At 46.5% G+C, this 20,003-nt stretch overlaps 1 protein-coding gene across 1 annotated transcript in view; it reads right to left on the reverse strand.

Annotated features, from left to right (window-relative positions):
• Mthfd1 (methylenetetrahydrofolate dehydrogenase, cyclohydrolase and formyltetrahydrofolate synthetase 1) overlaps positions 1–20,003 on the reverse strand; it is a 62,169-nt gene that overhangs the window by 27,327 nt on the left and 14,839 nt on the right. The window contains exons 3-11 of the mRNA XM_075948321.1: positions 11,176–11,235; positions 10,701–10,754; positions 10,388–10,524; positions 10,171–10,271; positions 7,520–7,656; positions 6,504–6,615; positions 1,412–1,539; positions 927–1,024; positions 575–748 (exon numbers count right to left, since the gene is read on the reverse strand). Coding sequence (XP_075804436.1) covers positions 575–748; positions 927–1,024; positions 1,412–1,539; positions 6,504–6,615; positions 7,520–7,656; positions 10,171–10,271; positions 10,388–10,524; positions 10,701–10,754; positions 11,176–11,235 — 1,001 coding nt within the window. The remainder of the gene's footprint in view (positions 1–574; positions 749–926; positions 1,025–1,411; positions 1,540–6,503; positions 6,616–7,519; positions 7,657–10,170; positions 10,272–10,387; positions 10,525–10,700; positions 10,755–11,175; positions 11,236–20,003) is intronic.

Genomic DNA, 20,003 nt, shown 5'->3' on the forward strand with positions numbered 1-20,003 from the left:
AACTGCTTCTTTAGGAGTCTGTGGGCTCTCTCTCTCATACACACATACACATATTAAATATACACACACACAAATTAAAAACTAAAACCTTAAGAGTCAGGCAGTGGTGGCACACACCTTTAATCCCAGCACTTGGGAGGCAGAGGCAGGTGGATCTCTAAGAGTATGCGGTCAGCCTGGTCTACAAGAACTAGTTCCAGGACAGGTTCAATAGCTACAGGGAAACCCTGTCTCAAAAGACCATAAATAAATAAAAAAAATAAAATAAAATAAAACCTTCAAACAAGAGGTCTGGGTGATGGTGGTGAACACCTTTAATCTCAGCACTTGGAGGCAGAGGCAGGTCCATCTCTGAGTTTGAGGCCAGTCCGGTCTACAGAGTGAATTCCAGAACAGCCAGGGCTGTTATACAGAGAAACCCTGTCTCAAACACCAAACCAAACAAACAAAACCACCACCAACACAAGACCGAGCTAGGAGCTCTTCCACACGTGTGTACTAAGTGTAAATGCCACCCTGGTGACAATGGTCAGGCCGCACGTAGAAGACTCTGCTGGCGACGGGACACACATACCCAGTCACGACCACGTATTTCCCATCGGGCTGGTGCTTTAGACGTTCTAGGGCAGAGAGCAGGACTTTGGCCTTTGTGTCCCCGTACAGCTCCACCTCTTCTGTGAGCAGCCCAATTTCTCGGGCCAGGCTACCGATGGGCTTTGGCTTGCAAGATCGTGATATATCAATGTCGCTTTAAAGACACAAAGACGGGCGTCAGTCTTTGGTTACTGCATAATGAGCCCCACTAGTGACATCCTCTTCCGCCCCAATCAATGGTGCTGTCTGTGGATAAACCCATGGGCCCACAGTGCCCAGCGGTTAAACCCTAACCAGTCCCCAAGTGCCACCCAAGAACATTTCATTCTCACCTTGGAACAGGTGTCTTGAGACTCAGCTTGTTATACTGAATTGTCCACTTTCCTGGCTTAAATTTCTGCAAGAAACGCTGTGCGCTCTCTACTGTGCTCTGGACAAAGTGACAGAAATGGAGTAAGAAGAGGTGAACAGTCCAACAGTCAGTCAGTCCCAAGGGCCAGGTCATCACCGCTCGGTCCCCACCTGAACCAGTTCATGGTGACCCTTGACCTGGGGTGAGTGAGGAGGCACCATGCTCACAGAAGGGCCTTTGCCTCACCCACACCGGCAGGTGGACAGCCAGCCAGCGTGTTTCTGGGTCAGCTCTAAATTCCAAAGGCCGTGGAAGGACAGCTTCCTCTACTGACAGGACAGACACCATCTTTGCCCTCTCTCACAGCTTTCCCTCAGCAGACCCCATCCGTGCCTGAGGAGGTCTTACGTGGTGTCTTAGGGTAGGAAGGTCTTCAGAAGAACCCCAGAACTTTCTGCACCATACCTGCATCAGCATCGCCACGGTCATGGGCCCCACGCCGCCTGGGACAGGTGTGATAAAGCTCGCCCTCTCCTTGGCCTCGTTATACGCCACATCACCCACAACTTTCCTTCCATTGGGCTTTGTATCATCTGATTCAGGAGGGTGTGGGGGGAGAAAAAGCAAAGCGAAGTCTCAGACCACAACAATGGTGCTAATCTCCAACTTTAGAGATGAAATGTGACAGTTTGAATCCGCCTCCCCCCATCTATTTAAGAGTACATTTGTCCTGTGAGGCTCAAGTGTCTACTTATTAAAGCTGCTGGACAGGGCTGAGGTGCAATCCAGTGGTAGAGCACTGGCCCAGCATGCTTCAGGCCCCGAACTCTCTCCCTAGCACCAATGTGAGAGAGATGGCAGGTGTTCCCTATTTTCTAGGGAGAAAAGAGATTATCAGAAAGACCTCAATAAGACGTGAAAAAGGTAAGAAATAAAAATGAAAATCATTTAAAAATAAACAAAATAAATCCTTTTAAAAGAGGGCTTTTTTTTTTTCAGATCCCGGAGAATCCTTTTGTAGTCTCTGGTGATAAATAAAATGTGTTTTTTATTCTTAAAGCTGACAATCTTTGAAAATGTTAATTTGCCAAGGCCTACAAAGGAAATTTTTTTTAGGTATACAAAGCTCCAACTATGTCACAGCTGCCAGATACGGTTTCTACAGCAACTGTCAGCAGTTAGTGAGCTCCAGGCAGGAGCTGGAGGAACAATTCAACATCCAGTTCCAAAGACAGCAGCTACTTAAATGCTTGCTCAAGGCAAAAAATATAATTGCGCTTTCCTTAAAAGGACCCCAACTACAAATCTCACCAGCAAAGCCTAGCTTAGCTATTCAAGGGGACAGATTCACGGATGTACCGCTGCTCTCACACAGAGAACATCCAACACTTCCGGGCTATGCTAGGGACAGGCCCAGACACTTCAGTAACCCTGGGGGTAGGATCTGTAGAAGCTCAGTCACATTGCCACTTCTCTTTGAGCACAGCTCTGTGGCTGAGAGGAAGTTTTCAGATGTAGCCAAAACCAAAACAACCCAGACCCAGGAAGTCCTTGTACCAACTGCCCTTGGAGGCTCTGCATTACCTGAGGTCCAAAAACGCAAAGGTCTAACACGCACCTGCTCGCAATATTTTTTAGGTGACTGGAGGGGCTAAAGGAGCACGTTACAGTAAGAGAGATTCTCCTTGTAGGCCTTGGAGTCTTTCAAATGCTAAGGAGATGGAAAGGATGGTTCAGAGAGCAAAAGCAGAGGCACGGGAACCACACAACCTGAGTCAGAGCTCCAGAACCCACGTAAGGACCCGTGTTCCCATCATTCCAACAACCCTAGGGTGAGGTGGAGACAGGAAACTAGTGGGCCAGCTAGTCTGTGGAATACAGGAAGGCAGAAATAAATCCACCTCCCAAGGCGCAGGCAAGACACAGCTCCAGGAAGTTACCCCGACTCCCACACATGCCCCATAGCATGGACACCTACCAAACATGGAGGGCTGACTTACCTACCTGCTGGTGAAGGGACAGAGTCTCACAGATGTTGCGTGATCAGTGGGAAAGTGACCACTTATCAGCACTTTCGCTATCCATCCCTAGTCCTAGACTTTCTTTCAATGGAAAGTTCCAAGCATAAAATTCAATGGAGTTTCATCCTGACAGTTACTTTGGAGATCCCTAACTACTGGAGACCAGTCCAGGAGCTATTATAGTGGGTGAGTGGAGACCAGATCTGGGTGTGGTGGGGGAATCCGCCCCTTCTTCCATATCCCTTCTAAGTAACATTAGCCTATCTCAAATTACCTTTACGAGTAAGCTAAGCAGGAAAACCACATTCACAAGTTCTGACCAATCCTTTCCTCACTCCGCTTGATTCCTAAAATATATTCTTTTGAGGTGACTGGAGATGTGGCTCAGCGGCAGAACCCTGAATGTGCAAAGTCCTGAGTTTGATTCCCCAACCCGGCAAATCAAAATTAAAAACAGCTAGAAAAATATAGGGACTAATTCATTATTAATTTGTAAAGTGATTTTTCATTTTATCCTTGAGTAGATAACACAAACAATTCCTATTTTTTTTAATAAGATAAAACCCAAAGTCTTGTGCATGTCTTGTCCTACCACTGAGAATCAATCTCAAGTAAACAATTTAAGAAATATGAATCAAGAAGTGGTTCAGGGTAGACTAGATTGCTTCATCAAATGAAGTTATTCGAAGAACAGTATTTAGATCTTGAAGCCTACCTCTGTCCATAACCCAGTGATTTTACCATTGTCAGGGAACTACACAGTCTGGCCTTACTGATATGAATGTGCCCATATGCCTAGGACTGGTGGAAACACTGATGTTATTTTGTAAATGGAGACCTCACATTGGTTTCCCAGACCCAAATAATCACACAGAAACTATATTAATTACAACACTCCTTGGCAAATGGCTCAGGCGTATTCCTAGCCAGCTCTTATATTTTAAATTAACACATTTCTATTATTTTATATTTTACCATGAGGCTTGTGGTTTTCCAGTAAGTTTCCAGCATCTTTCTCTTTTGGCAGCTACATGGCGTCTGCCTGAATCCTCTGCCTTCTTTCTCCCTTACATACAGGAGAACTTCCCCACCTACCTATATTCTGCCCTGCCATGGGCCAAGGCAGCTTCTTTATTAACCAATGGGAATAAAGTAGATTCACAACATACAGAGGGGAATTCACATCACGATTTCACCATTTACATGAGGAATCAATGTTTAAAAATCAAAATTTCAGACAGATCAACAGAATTCTAGATCCTAACCCAGGGGGTTTGTATGTGTGTGTATGTGTTTAATTTCTAAAAAGTAAATAAATAAATATCTCCCTCTCCGTAAAGTAATAAGGATTGAATTCAGGGTGTAGCACAAGTTAGGCAAACTAACACAGAGCTGCACCCCCAGCCCAGGTTTTTCTTTTCTATCTTAAGTCTCAACCCCCCCCCCCTTTTTTTCTTTTGAGACAGGGTTTCTCTGTGTAACAGTTCTGGTTGTCCTGAAACTCACTTTGTAGACCAGGCTAGCTTCAAACTCAGAGATCCACCTGCCTCTGCCCCTCGCAAGTGCTGGGATTAAAGACGTGCACCACCACCGCCCAGCTTTTTTTTTTTTTTTTTGAATGCCCATAGTAGTTTATGATCCAGAGATGCGGGGATGTATGCAGACTGAGCTCGGATGTCACACTGCAAGTGTTCACAGTGGGGAGATGAGGAGAGCAACTTCTTCTGCACCCCTTAGATAATTACACCCAGAAAATGAGTGATCAATTATGAGCTACTGTTTTAAAAGCGAGGCTGAGTGGGAGGGAGGTTAGAAACGGTGAGAACTTGACAGTGACTAACGCTGCTGGCAGCTCAGTGTCTGCATTTTAAACTTCAGATGGGAAGGGAGGAAAAAAAAAATCATCCCTGCTGCAAGTCGCCTCAACAACTCCCCAGACCTGAGCGCCAGTGTCAGAAGGCAGGATGCAGGACAAGATAGCAGAGACCACCGTGGAGCTGACCGTGGAGTTGGAAGGATAAAACAAAGGGCAAGCTCTGTGTGATCAGGGCTAGGGAGAGAAGGATTTTCAGAAGACGAAGATCATCCCCGGGTGACAGGAAATCAGATATGGCTCAGGAAGAACTGGCACGGAGGAGAGGAACTGAAGAAGCTATTTAAAGTCCAAATACAGAGAAGGGTGACTACTGGTATAGTTCAATGGGAGAGCTCTTGCCTAGCATGCACGAGGTCCTGGGTTTGATTCCCACAACCACAAAAATGAATGAATGGATGGATGAATGAATAAGTGGAGTCCACAGCTGGGCCACGCTCACTCACAGAGCCCGGGAACTGCCATACTGCTCAATGCACAGAAGAAGTTACGGAATTAGTAAATGTTCCTTTCACCAGCTAATACACACGCATGTGTGTATATGCACACATATGTATGTGTGCGTGCGAGGGGCGGGTGTAGGCGTGTGGATGTGTGTGTAGGTATTCCTGTACTGTTCAGAAATTTCTTTTGAAAGAACAACCTTCCGCGCAGACAGGAGATGCAAAGGAGATGTTCAGTGGATCAAGCACTTGCCACCAAATTTGATAATTAAGTTCAAATCTGGTAAGGGGGGATTACCAAGAGACTAAAGAGCAAGGAGTGTAGTTAGTTAGCATGGGCCCAGGTGACAAAGGCACGGTTCCTGTCCCAAGCAGGAAGAAGTAGGACAGAGAAGGGTGGCCCGAGATTTCATCAAATCACGCAGGATGACAATTTGAAATTCACTAACTGTTGAGGTGTGGTGATGCAGGCCTTTAATCCTAGCGCCCTGGAGGCAGAGGCAGGTAGATTTCTGGTAGTTAAGGGCCAGCCTGGTCTATGTAGTATTTCCAGGCCAGTCAAGACTACAGAGTGAGACCCTATCTTAAAAACCAACAACCTCGAGCACTCGGAAGGCAGAGGCAGGCGGATCTCTGTGAGTTCGAGACCAGCCTGGTCTACAGAGCTAGTTCCAGGACAGGCTCCAAAGCCAGAGAAACCCTGTCTCGAAAAACCAAAAAAAAAAAAAAAAAAAACAAACCAAACCAAAACAAACAAACAAAAAAAAACCCCAAAAAACCAGCAACCTCCCTGTTTTGTAGTACTTCTTCATTTAATGTTTTTGGATTACAGTTGGCCACGAGTAACTAAAACCAGGGAAAGCAAGGCCATCGAGAAGAGAAAACTGTTATAATAAATGATTTAAGGCTATCTACTGCCTCTGCCACAAGAAAGGGTGACAGTTCCATGAAGGGTGAACAGAAGCCAGGTGAGCACACTACAGGCCCAGCCTTCAGGAGGCTGGTACAGAACAATCATGGATTCAAGGCCAGGTTTGGCTATAGGAAGAGATTGTGCCTCAAATAAACAGACAGACAGTCAAACAAGCCAGCAGCAATGCACTCGCCTCCTCTTCCACTCTCTCTGGACAAAGTCAATAGTCACCCACTAACAAAGCCGGTCTCAGCAAGCCCCGGGCTGATATAGCATGAGACCTGAAGCTCTCCCCAGGACTACTCACCTGGAACGTAGTTGATCCCACAATCAATGACGACAGCCCCGGGCTTGATCCATTCCCCTTTCACCATCTCAGGCTGTCCTGTTGCAACCACCACAATGTCTCCTTTATTTACCTAGGGGAGGGGACCAAGACTTTAGAAATTACATAATCAAACACACACACACCCCTAGAAGTGGAAAGGAAAATCCAGAGTTGTGGCACTAAATTTTTAGTTATCAACACCAGTTCCAGGGATACGGGATAAGGCAAGCCAGAGTTTCAGCTGACCCACTCAATGCCGTGCTCAACCCTATAACACCAGAGGCCCTCTTTCATTGGTTATTTCCCCTAACGGGAAAGGCAGTGAGAACCTGCGCAGGCTGGGGGAGCACAGTTCTAGAGCCAGACTCAGGCCAACACTCCTGGTAATGTAACCCTGGTTAACGCACCCTCTTTTATGGAATGTGAGAGCTACTACCTTCACCACAGAACAGTTTAAGGATGTTAAAGATGGTGCCAAGCCTCTATCTTGTTCTCTGCCCACGTACAAAACTGCACTGCCAACAAGGACACGGCTGTGCGAACATTCTTGGATCAGAAATACAGCGTCAAGAGGAAGCTGCTGGGCTAAGGATGTAGCTCAGTGGTAAAACACTGCCCTACTGTAAGGGGCTCAACCCAGCCTAACAACAAAAGTAACAATAATAAAGCAATAAAGAACAAACGTCTGAAGATGTCTACTGCCCACCCTCTTCCAGGGCATCTCTGTAGCCAACGACATCATGCCTGGGAGATCTGGACATGACGTAATAATTTCATTGTCTGGCATTATTCCCTACATAACACTGTCTGCCAAGGGGCAGACTGATATAGAAAGTACACGGTCACAACGAGCTGGATAACGGTGGGCAGATTTGTGATTTGACTGAGTTCCTCTGTCTTATGAAACGAGATAAGAAGCACAGCACAGCGGCTTGGGTTCAGTGAGGTAAGGTACCCACCCACGCCAGATGCCTACTGTACTCTGGACCGCCTACCTCTTTGTCCAGATCGGCAGTCTTGGAGTGACAGGTGGTCACTGTGGCATTGTTCCACAGGAGCAGGTCATGCATGGGGGCACCAACTATTTTACTCCGCCCAACCACCACGGCGTGTCTTCCAGCAATCTGCACCCCTGGAAGAGAAGCCAGCATGCATCAGAGATGGAGAAGCAACCGCCCTCCTTCACTCGCCACAGGTGCACAGAAGCCGACTCTCTGCACGGAGCAGAAATCCTCCTGAGAACACTCCCTTGGCAAAGCGCACTCTCAGCTCCGGCCACGGTCTGGATCTTGTACACTGGCCTTCCTGCAGCGGGGTTTGGAGATCTGTTTAGGCCCAGATCTGCTCATTGAGTCATAAGGGAGTGGGAAGAAATCCTACACTCAAAAAAGAAACCTCGACACACAGCTAACAGCCATATGGAAGTAGTTATCAGATTAAACTACACGGGCAAAATAGTCATGAAAACGCTGGTATATGGAGCAGGGTCAGAGCAAAGGAGGAAATTAGATTAGTACCAGTAAGGCTTTCCAGATTTGGTGAGTTGATTCATATAGCTTCTCATCCAAAGTTCTGTCTGGCTTAGGGCCTGAACCACAGGGTTATTTGCAGGGAAGTGACAACGGGAACTGCAAGTGACTGGAAGGCGTCTTTGTTGACTCAGCACCTCTGCTTCTGACAATGCATCAACATTCCCTGCCCCCCCCAACCCCATGCTGGGGACCAAACCCAAGACCTCACGCATGCTAGGCATGGGCTCTTCCACTGAAGTATACCCCAAGGCTTGTTTTGATTTTGAGACACTCTCAGTTGCCTGGTTTAGCCCTGAACATCCTCTGTATAGCTCAGACAGGCTTTGTGAACTCATGGTCCTGCCTCATGCGTCACCAGGCCCGGCCAGCTTAAAGTGCTTTTTAGCACTGATACCTGCTGTCTCACAGAGGTGACGGACGAGCGCTCCACATCACCCCCTGGCCTGTGAGATGCAGTCCGTGACTAGGAGAATGGAGCAGGGTGGGAGCTACATGGAGTTACCAGGAGGGGGCTGAAAACGAGCTGCTTGCACAGAAGGAGAGAGTTCTGGAACAGTCGTCTGTACAGCCATCAAGGCTTGCTTGAGACTTAAACCACATTTCTCACAAAATAATCAATGTCATCAGAAGCCCAGTGCTTAGAGAAGGTTGACGTCATGACTCTGTGTACTGGAACTGATGTCCTTGCGGTTTGAAAGGATGAACAAACACACGGGTGCGTCGGAGGCGTGGCTTCACTACAGAAGAGCTGACTAGCATGCCTGCGCCCTGGGCTTCATCCTCAGCACCGCAGATCAATCAATCCCACCTTCCTGGACCAACGAGAATTCAGCTAGATCTCAAGCTACCTTAAGGCTAGAGTGCCTTCACTTGTGAGACACTGGGAGGCCACAGATGCTCATGGGATTCGCTTCTATAGAGCTGTAACAAAAGCTGGCTAAACATACTGAAGACTAAACTGCAGGTTTGAACTGTCAGAGCTGGGCCAACAGCAGACCCCTTTCCTTAGCAACGCTGATTGAGCACCTCGCTTGAAACTGCTAACCTACTTCTTTTTGACGGGACTTGTTTCCTTGCAAAAAATAAACTCTGCTAAAAGTATTCATAAGGAAGCTAAAATGTGAAGGTACCAGCTCTGTAATAAAGCAAGTGGGGCGACTGTTGAAGAGATCTGTTCCAGCCATCTGCCTACTGCTGGAACCACAGTAGGGACCTAGGGCTGGCTCCCGGGACAGGAACTTACACGTTTGCACTCTGAATTATCACTGCCATTTAGGATTGCTGCACTATCCTCACACAAAATAACTTGCTTTGAATGCACATAACTGTTCTGGTGGCAGCTCCATCCCGGCCCCTGGCATCCATATTCCCAGAGTCTGGAATGTTCTGGTGGAAGCTCCTTCCCAAGCACCCTCCTTATCTCTCTTCAAACTCTGCTAAATCTCAGAAAGTTTGCCAAATGATGACCCCTGCCCCTCGCCAAGAGATGCTCAAGACCATTCACACAGGGTATTTAAACTGGCCCCCAGAAAACAGACAAATGGTTTTTCAGTCTCTCTTCCCCATCTCCTATCTGGGGTAGAGGGGTGGAAAATATCCCAGAAGTGTTTTATCCGTTAAACCTGGGTTTTTTTTATAACTTGGTTTGATTTGGTCTGATTTGGATTGCTGCATCGGTGGAGAGGTTTATCGGAGGCGCAGAAACTTTTCAATAACCTTGGCTTCAAACCTTGGTTCTGTTACCTTTTGGACAAAACTATCTCTCTGACCCTTGGTCTGTTTGCTTATTTTTGCTTTTAGCGCAGGGAACTGAACCTTAGCCCTTGGTTTTGACACATGTTCTCATGTATCCAGGATGGCCTCAAACTTATGATCCTCCTTCCAAGAGCTAAGATTACAGGTGTTTTTGCAAGGACTCTGGCTCGGAGCCTGTTCCTCCGCCTGTTAAACAACAGGCACGTACATTCACATGGGGAGAAAATTGAGCCTTTTCTTCAGCTTTTGCTTTGTCAATCCTGTCCATTTCCCTAAGGTCCACTTCCTCGGTATTGTCATGTATCTAGAAGGCTCTTAGGAAACGGCGGCCTCTTGTCGCTGGCTGGCCTCATCTTTACCTGTCTCTTTGATGAGTTCCAAGCATCCTTTGGGTGTGCACGGAATGAAGCAGTCATTCAGATCACCTCTGGCAAGCTTCCCAGCACTGATGCTAGTCAACCTAAAACAAAGCCATCAAAATAAGGAAGAAGGCAGGCAAGCTCTGTTCTCTGGAAACAAATGTGGTATATTTCCAGAAACAGAAGCATAGTAAATAAAACCAGGGGTAGCACTCACCCATCCACGTCCTTGTCGGGAGCGATGGCGTTGATGACGGCTTCGGTGTTAATGGAATTCTCTGAATCCAAAGGCAGCTGAACTATGAATCCATGCACACTGGAGTCCTCGTTCAAGGAGATGACATGCTTTAACACCTAAAACAAGTGTCACATTTCATCTGTTTACCACACAGATGCTGAAACGGGGAGAAGAACCTGGAGCTCTGTCTGCAAAGTGTATCTCAGCCCCTGAAAGCAGCAGCCGGGGAGACACCTCACCGCATTCATTCATTCATTCATTCATTCATTCATTCATTCATTCATATGCTCACCTCGGACTCCGTGGACGTCCTCGGTAATTTAAGGTGAGTGGCTTTGATCCCAATCTGCAGAAATGAACACAGGAAACGGGTAAACGGTAAGAGAGCCTGCCACCTGGGCCTGTTCCTTTGAAGGACTGTGACTCAGACAAAGGAGCGCCAGGCGTCGCTTCACCCTGCGCGTGGAGAAGAATCAACCCATCGTACCGGTAATTCACCTGTTACCATGGCAGTCACCATCACTGCCCACCTGCCCATCTGGGAAGAAAACTAACGAGAAGCACACGGGGGGGGGCGGGGGGGGCGCGCACACACACACACACACACACACACACACACACACACACACACACACACACGACCAGCTGTGCTAGGTCACTGATCCGGACCTGCTCAGCAGCTAAATCAGGGCCTGCTGGTGGCAGGAAGTTTCGTGGGGAGGGGTCACCAGCAGGATGTGGAGGGGGTGGTGGGGTTCTGGCTTTACCTCCTCAGCAGCTTTCAGCTTCACATTTATATAAAGATTGGAGTCATCTCTGTCGCCAACCTGGAATAATAAATACATGCAAATCAGACGGTTAGGGAAAGGCAAAGTGTACAGAAAAACTTCTGCAATTTTAGTTTGGATAAAACGAATGTTTGAGCTGCGTCACTCTTGATGAAGGGAACTTTTCTGGAAGACAAGGAGGCTGGAAGTGAATACAAGTGGCGTCACTCTGTACCCTGACTGGGCTCAGACAACCCAGGGACAATCCAAAAGGAAAAAGCATGCTAAGGTGAGCTCAATGACCCGGACGGCCAGCCTGCACAATAAGGATAACTCATCTTTAAAAAAAAGGGGGGGGGGGCAAAACCACAGAGAAACCCTGTCTCGAAAAAAAAAAAATGAAAAAAGGGGGTGGGGGACTGGAGAGATGGCTAAGAGGTTAAGAGCACTGGCTGCTTTTCCAGAGGTCCTGAGTTCAATTCCCAGCAACCACATGGTGCCTCCTAAGTATGTATAATGAGATCTGGTGTCCTCTTCTGGCAAGCAGGTGTACATGCAGGCAGAACCCAGCATACATAATAAATCTTTGAAAAAGGAAAAAAAAAACTATAAAAACCAAATAAGCAGGCCTGGAGGGATGGCTCGGCCGTTAAAGGCTACGCTCACAATCAAAAATATAAGAGTTTGGTTCCAGCACCCACGGCTGTCCCTGCAGGTACCAAGAAAAAAAAGGGCAAATAAACAAAAAAGGGTGTGTGCCTGCTGCTGCCCCGCATCTTCCCCTTGAACAAGGCAGCAGTGCTTCAGGCTACCAGAAATGCGGGATTACTTAGAAAAGTACAGGTAATTGAAACTGAGAAATTATCATCAGACCCTCCTACCCCTCCACACCCCCCACGGGCCGTGGAAAGGCTCATGTTCAGCCACACTACAGTGAAAACTGTCAGTGCACTCTGCTAGTGGACACAGAACAGAACCAGGGGGAGGGCAAACTGGTGTCTGCCTCCTGGCAGTCACTGTAGGAGCCGTTGGACCCTTGAAACCGGACCCCACTACACGCTGTTTTACACCCTGGCCATGCCTGCGGTTCTTCAATGCAATCGGTTATCTGTAAACATCTATTTCACAGATGTGTTCCCGTGTCCTGGGGGTCAACAGCTCTTTGCAGTAAGGTTTGCTTCTCTCCACACTGCAGAGGGCAAAGCAGTGGTTAAATGAAGCCCTCAGCACAGGAGGCTGGCCTTCATAACAGCGTTTCCAGAACCTTCCATGGGGATAGTCTGAGCTGCTCTGGGATCTCAGGAATAAGGCCCCATTCCCAGCTCTGGTTGTTCGTATTTGTTTGGTTCTCAGCTTTGCTGACTGATTTGAACTTCAAAGGAACTAGGAGAGACCCATGGGGAAACTGAATCCTGGAAGTTTAGCTTTGTTTTTCGGTCCTGCCTCCTGCATGCTGGATGCTAGACAAGCCATGAGCATACGGCACATCCCCAAGCTCTGAGCCTCTCACAGGGGAGCTGGTTATATAACCAATGATAGACTAGATGCAAGGATGTTTAAAGAACATTAGACTCTTGACTGGCACTCAAGTGGGTGGGTGTAGACTGGTTCCCCAGAACACATCTTAATCCCAATATGATTTATCAAGAATGTTACTTAAGCATTTCATCCTGAATGCTAATTCCTTCCTACAAAGGGGTCGTGTAGCATAATATCAGAAAGACCCAATAAGCCAGATATGGTGGCACACGCCTGTAATCCTAGCACTTAGGAGGCTGAGGCAGGAGGGAGATTGGCGATTTTGAAATCAAGCTGGGTCTCATGTAGCCAAGGCTGATTCTGATCCTCCTGCCTCTGCCTCCCACAAACTGGCCAATGGTTTTTATAACGGGCCAGACGGCGTCTACGCTAGGGTTTGTTTTATCTTTACTCTTTAAGACAGGGTCTCACTGTATAGCCCTGGGTGGCCAAGAACTTGTTATATAAACCAGACTGGCCGTGAACACAGACATCTTCCTGCCTCTGCCTCTCGAGCACTGGGATTAAAGCAGGCACCGCTGCACCACTGGGCACACAGTTGTAATTCTGACACTTTGAGGGAGCTGTGGAGTCCAAGGCCAGGTTCTGTGTGGCTCCACAGCAGGTTCAAAGTCAGCTTCTACGACATGAAACCTGGTCTCAAAAAACCAAACACCACCACCAACAAACAAACAAAAAACCCATGCTTCTTCCAAAGGAATATGCCAAATGGAAGATGACACAGGTACAAAAGGAGGACTGGGGTCCAGGCTTGGGAGGTCTCAGCCATCTTAGGGACCATAGTGAGGGTCCAGATCTTCATGGAGGCAAAACGGAAGATAAGGAGTGGACCACCTCACCAAGTTGGGCCACCTGGTCAAGGATATGAAGATCAAGGCCCTGGGTGAGATCTACTTGTCCTCCCTGCCATCAAGGAAGCTGTGACCACTGATGCTCTCTTGGGAGCATCCCTAGAGGATGACATTCTAAAGACTGAAGACTTGGGCTACAATGATCATGTTGGTCTTGGTGTTAAGTGCTTCAAGGAGGTGACCACTGCCACCCAAGGAGCCATCATCTTGGCCAAGCTTCCCATTGTCTTTCTGCAGAATGGTTACCATGGAAACAAGATTGGCAAGCCCCACTCAATCCTGTGCAGGGTGACAGGTCACTGTGGTTGTGCTCATCCTGTGTGCCCCATCCCTGTCCCCAGAGGTAATGGTGATGATCTCCGTTCCTGTACCCAAGAAATTGCTTCAATCGCAGTATTTATGACTACTACACATCAGCCAGGGGCTGCCCTGTCACCCGGATAACTTCACCAAGGTCACCTCTAAAGTCATCTCCAAGACCTACAGCTACCTGACTCCCACCTTCAGGAAAGAGACCATTCACCAAGTCTTCCTATCTGGAGGAATTCACTGACCAGCTTGTGGAAACTCACACCAGAGTCTCTGTTTAGAGGACTCCAGGCTTCAGCTGTAGCTATAACATAAGAGTTTTTATACCAGAAAGTCTAGGAAGGAAGGAAGAAAGGGAGGGAGGGAGGGAGGGAGGGAGGGAGGGAGGGAGGGAGGGAGGGAGGGAGGGAGGGAAAGGAAATACACAAGTATATACTTGGACCAGATCATGAACATCCTAGAGTTTGTTTTGGGTCTGGGCTGAACTGACAGCTGTGCATGCACCCTGGCTGCATGGATGTCCTTTAAGAGAATGCTAATGAGCTTGAGGTCCTGCCGACTACAGCCCGGGCTAGGCAGAATATTGTGAGTGTAAACATGTCAGAGTCATGTAAGAGCCGAAATGGCCTACGGTTGTCTTTATAGCTAGCTCTGTTATCCACCTCATATCTGACAGCCTTGTAACTTCTAGATAAAACTCTAGAAAGGTCTAAGCTTGACATGTTTAGCCTCTATTAACCCTAAAACTAAGACCGACAAAGATAGCAGATTGCCTTAGTGTAGCCCACGTATCTGATCACCCAGATGTGTCTTTTGTAAACTTGTGACTGATGGCTTTCTTTGTGACTATAAAAAGTTCATGTGACCTTTCCATGGTGGAAAGTCATTCTGATCCTTGGAATGATCATTTGAATCCATATTTTCTGACCTATCGTGGTCAGAATAAACCATTTTCTTATTTACTAAAGCAGAGTTGATTTGTATGGTGACAAGGGAGAAAAACAAGCAGGTTTTGGAACCAGTGCTTGGTTGGGGTGCCAAACTCATCCTTTGGGCAAGCCCTCAAGATGCTTGGAGCAGCAATTACTGTTAGGACAGCTTTTGCCGTATAGGGGTCGTATCACAATTAGTACAGTCACAAATACAGAACCTTTGGACCACAATAAACACTTATCTATGTAAGCAGTGCTACCATCCCATAGTAAAGGGAGTGTAGTGGGTGGGTTAGGATGAGGCTTGTATTTTACCAAGCACTTCCTGCTGGAGAGATGGCTCAGAGGTTAAGAGCACTTGCTGCGCTTTCAGGGAACCTGGGTTTGATTCCCAAACCCAAATGGCAGCTCACAACCATCTATAAACTCCAGTTCCAGGGAATTCAGGGGTCTTTTCCGGCCTATGTGGGTACCAGGTATGCATGTGTTGCACAGACATACATACAAGCTCATTCATACACTTAAACAAAAAAAAACAAACAAGCAAAAAACCCAAGGGTGACCCAGAATGGGAGGGATAGGGATCTAAAGCAGGGAACAAAATCCAAGATCTGCTGTAGGACTATGGTCTTGTACCCTGTAAAGATTTGTTACTTGTATTTTAATAAAAAGCTGATTGGACAGTAGCCAGGCAGGAAGTATAGACAGGGTGACAAGAACAGGAGAATTCTGGGAAGACGATAGAGTCAGTCTGCAGTCATCACCCAGCCGCAGAGGAAGCAAGATGAGAATGCCTCACTGATAAAGGTAACATAGACAAGAATAATGGGCTAATTTAAGATGTAAGAGTTACTTAATAACCTGAAACTGAAAAGCTTCTGTAAAGCAAAGCACATGGTCAACAAGACAAAATGACAGCCTACAGAATGGGAAAAGATCTTCACTAACCCGACATCAGACAGAGGTCTGATCTCCAAAATATACAAAGAGCTCAAGAAATTGAACACCAAAAGATCACATAATCGAATAAAAAAATGGAGTACAGACCTAAACAGAGAACTCTCAACAGAGGAATCTAAAATGGCTGAAAGACACTTAACAAAATGTTTAACATCCTTAATCCTCAGAGAAATGCAAATCAAAACAACTATGAGATTCCACCTGAAAAAATGGCCAAGATCAAAAACACTGATGACAACTTATGCTGGAGAGAAAAGGGAACACTTCTGCATTGCTCGTGGCAATGCAAGCTGGTACAACCCCTTTGGATGTCCGTGTGATTTCTCGAAAATTAGGAAAAAACCTTCCTCAAGACACAGTAATACCACTTTTGGGTATATATCCAAAGGATGCTCAATTGTGCCACAAGGACATGTGCTCAACTATGTTCATAGCAGCTTTGTTTGTCATAGCCAGAACCTGGAAACAACCTAAATGCTCCTCGACCAAAGAATGGATAAGGAAAATGTGGTACATTTACACAATGGAGTACTACACAGTAGAAAAAAATAACGACAACTTAAATTTTGCAGGAAAATGGATGGAGCTAGAAAACATTATTTTGAGTGAGGTAACCCAGACACAGAAAGACAGTTATCACAAGTACTCACTTATAGGTGGTTTTAAAACATAAAGCAAAGAAAGCCAGCCCACAAACCATAATCCCAGAGAATTTAGACAACAATGAGGACACTAAGAGAGATTTACATAGATCTAATCTACATGGGAAGTAGAAAGCATAAAAAGACAAGATCTCCTGAGGAAATTGGGAGCATGGGGATCTTGGGGGAGGGTTGAAGGGGAAAGGGGGGAGGCAGGGAGGGGAGCAGAGAAAAACGTAGAGCTCAATAAAAATAAATAAGTAATTCTTTTAAATAAAAAAAGAATTAGTTAATAAGAAACTCTGAGTTACTAGGCCAACCAGTTTATAATTAACGTAGGCCTCTGTGTGTTTCTTTGGGACTGAAAGGGACAAAAATCTCTGTCAACAAAGATCCAAGAAGCAGATTCCTGGGAATGATATTTTGTTTTGTTTTGAACAAGGTCTAGCACGGGAACAGGCTGGCCTTGAACTCCTAGGATAGGCATTTACCACACAGGTTGAATAGAGATGGCCTTAGCCCTCTGGCAGGAGTGGGTAGGAAGATGAGATGGCCGGCAACCTTTTGTGTAGCCAAAGCAGGCCTAGAGCAGTCATAGAACCATTTCATCGCTAAAAGACATAAGCAGCAGAAATTGTTAGGCTACAGTAAACACTTGCAAAATCAATACATTTGAGGTCAATGTTAAATATTATTGCTGAGTAACAGTTTGGCTGGAATAAATGAAGCTGGGTACGGTGGCACACAGCTGTGATCCCAGCATTTGGGAGACAGAAACAGAAGGGTTGGAAGTCCAAGCCGTCCAGTCTGAGACAGAAAGACCCTTTCAAAACCAAACCGATGCTAAAGGGGGAAGGAAAAAGGAAGAAATCACAACAATTTAAAGAGCTTAATTGGTTTTCTTGCACCTCTACAATCAAGCACACTTCACTCCATAAAGCAGACGTTGGGTTTGTAGCCCGAGAAGGCTAAGGAAAGCAAGGAAAAAGGAGAAAGTTTATGTACCGTTTCAAAGTCACTTTCTCTGCAAGGTGAGGGGCAGGAAGTCAGAACCACAAAAAAGATAGCAGATTGGACAACATCCGATTACAACTGACACTGGCCAGTTTGGGCAAATTGGTTCTTTTCTCTCAGTGTAGAAAAACAGCTCGGTGGCATTGGACATGTGCATGACATTCTGACCTGTCGTTGAACTGCTAGACCCAGTGAAGTAGCTTAGTCCAGTGATTTACAGAAATGAATTCTTTTCTTTCGTTCCTGTTTGGCCCCCCTCTTTTGCAGTGCTGAGGATAAACTCAGGGCCCAGTGCACAGAAGTGCTCTACCACTGAGCTACCCCTCCAGCCCACAGCCACAATTCTTGGCATTTATTTCTTCCCACAGCAAACAATTAATAAGCCAAGAAGTAACCAGTCTCCAAATGCACGAGGTATACACCCACCACACAAATCTTGGTGCTTAGTTATTTGAGGAAAGGAAAAGGCACCGCAGCACGGAGCACACCAGGCAGTCGCAGCCTTCTGTGTATGCGTTTCTGCTCTGCTCAGGCTGCGTCGATAAACAGCAGTGTGGGGCGGGGGTGGTGGGATTTAACTACCACTCGTTCTGAATTTTAATAAAGAAGGGACAGAGGCTGAGCAAAGAATTACATGGCATGCATTTGTGCAGACGCGCAGAGAGAATGAGGGACATGGGAGATGATGATTCCGAAGGAAGTTTCAAATGAGGGCTGTTTCTGCCATCCAAACCAACCCTTCAGACATCCACAGTTACGAAGTAGTCACGTGTGACTGCCGTCCCTTTGTCAAGGCTTGTCATGAGCAATTTCCTTTTAAACTCTGACAGCCTTTACATAGATAGTATGATGTGATTTGCTGTGTGCGTGTGTATGCACGCGTGCGTGCTGACTTTTGTATTGACGGTACACAAGTAACAGGGGTAAGTCTGCTGGGGGCAGCACAAGCCAAGGACACCAAACCCCACTACTTTTCTACGTCTCCTACTCCGCCATGGTCCCTCGGGAGAAATAGATGGCAGTTTCACTGAGGAATACTCTTGACAAGCAACACCAGTGATCGATGTTATTAGACCTCCACCTGGAAGTCTTTTCAGGATCTCTGTAAAGAATCAGGAAGTCCCCACAGTTCTGCTGTCTGTGAAGGAAGCTCGGAGGCTCACAGTTCTGCTGTCTGTGAAGGAAGCTCGGAGGCTATTAATAGGAGAAGCATTTGTGCTATTCTGCCTTGCCAGATGAACCAGATGCATTTCCCCAACTTTTCTTGAAAGAACTGACAAACAATGATTACTCAGGCTTGAGTATTTTGCAAATACTTTCTAAAAATGAACAACTGGGCTGGGCATGGCGCTGTACACATTTGCAATCCCAGCGCTCAGGAGGATGAGGCAAGAGGATGCCCACAAGTCCAAGGCCAACGTGGCCACGTAGTTCACGCAAGTTAAAGTGCTAAATCCTGTCCCAAACAAAAACCAGCAAATAAATAAATAAAATTTGACTCTTGGTGTGTTGGCTAGTTTAATGTCTTTTTTTTTAAGTGCTATAAACCACGTAAGTCCTTTCTTTTCCAAGCCGCTTCTGTTCATGACGTTTCATCAGAGCAATTGTAACTCTCATTGAGACTAGACCTGAAAGTCACCCTTTGACGTCCACAAGAAGGCACACATGCACACTTGCACAAGAGTGCACACAAGGGCTGGCGAGATGGCTCAGTGGTTAAGAGCATTGCCTGCTCTTCTGAAGGTCCTGAGTTCAATTCCCAGCAACCACATGGTGGCTCACAACCATCTGTAATGAGATCTGGTGTCCTCTTCTGGCCTGCAGGCTTAATAAATAAATAAATATTTAAAAAAAAAAAAAGAGTGCACACACATGCACCCACGCCAATCAACAAATGTGTAAGGTTTTTGAAAATGTCAACATGTAATACATGTCTTCTTCCCAAATTTTAACTATCAAAAAGCTCTGAACTGGGTATGGCAGTGCACACCTATAATCCCAGTACTCGGGTGGCCCAGGCAGAAGCAGTTCGATGCCAGCCTGGGATACAAAGCAAAGCCCGTCTCAAGCAAAGTTCTTTCTCCATGTTTTTGTTTGTTTGTTTGTTTGTTTTGGTTTTTCGAGACAGGATTTCTCTGTGTAGCCCTGGCTGTCCTGAAACTTGCTCTGTAGACCAAAAAGGCTGGCTTTTAACTCAGAGATTTGCCTGCCTCTGCCTCTGCCTCCCAAGTGTGGGATTAAAGGCGTGCACCACCACTGCCAGCTCTTCATAATGTTTATGTTAACACATCAAGAGTTTCCTATTGGCCTTCTGAAATAAATTATATTTAACACTTGGGGGGGGGGTGATTCTGCAGTTAAGAGCACTTGCTGCAGAATATGGTTCTCAGCACCCACGTTGGGAGCTTACACCATCACTAAGTCTAGCTCAAGGGACCCTGACACCTCCTTCTGGACTCCAGACGTAATCACATTCACATGTGCACATACCCACACAAGGATACACACATACCGATAATTAAAAACAAAAGGTCCTTTAGGTCAGGGCATGGTGGTGCACACCTCTGGTCCCAGCATGCAGG

The sequence above is a fragment of the Microtus pennsylvanicus genome, chromosome 14 (assembly GCF_037038515.1).
Source record: "Microtus pennsylvanicus isolate mMicPen1 chromosome 14, mMicPen1.hap1, whole genome shotgun sequence".
Classification (NCBI taxonomy): domain Eukaryota; kingdom Metazoa; phylum Chordata; class Mammalia; order Rodentia; family Cricetidae; genus Microtus; species Microtus pennsylvanicus.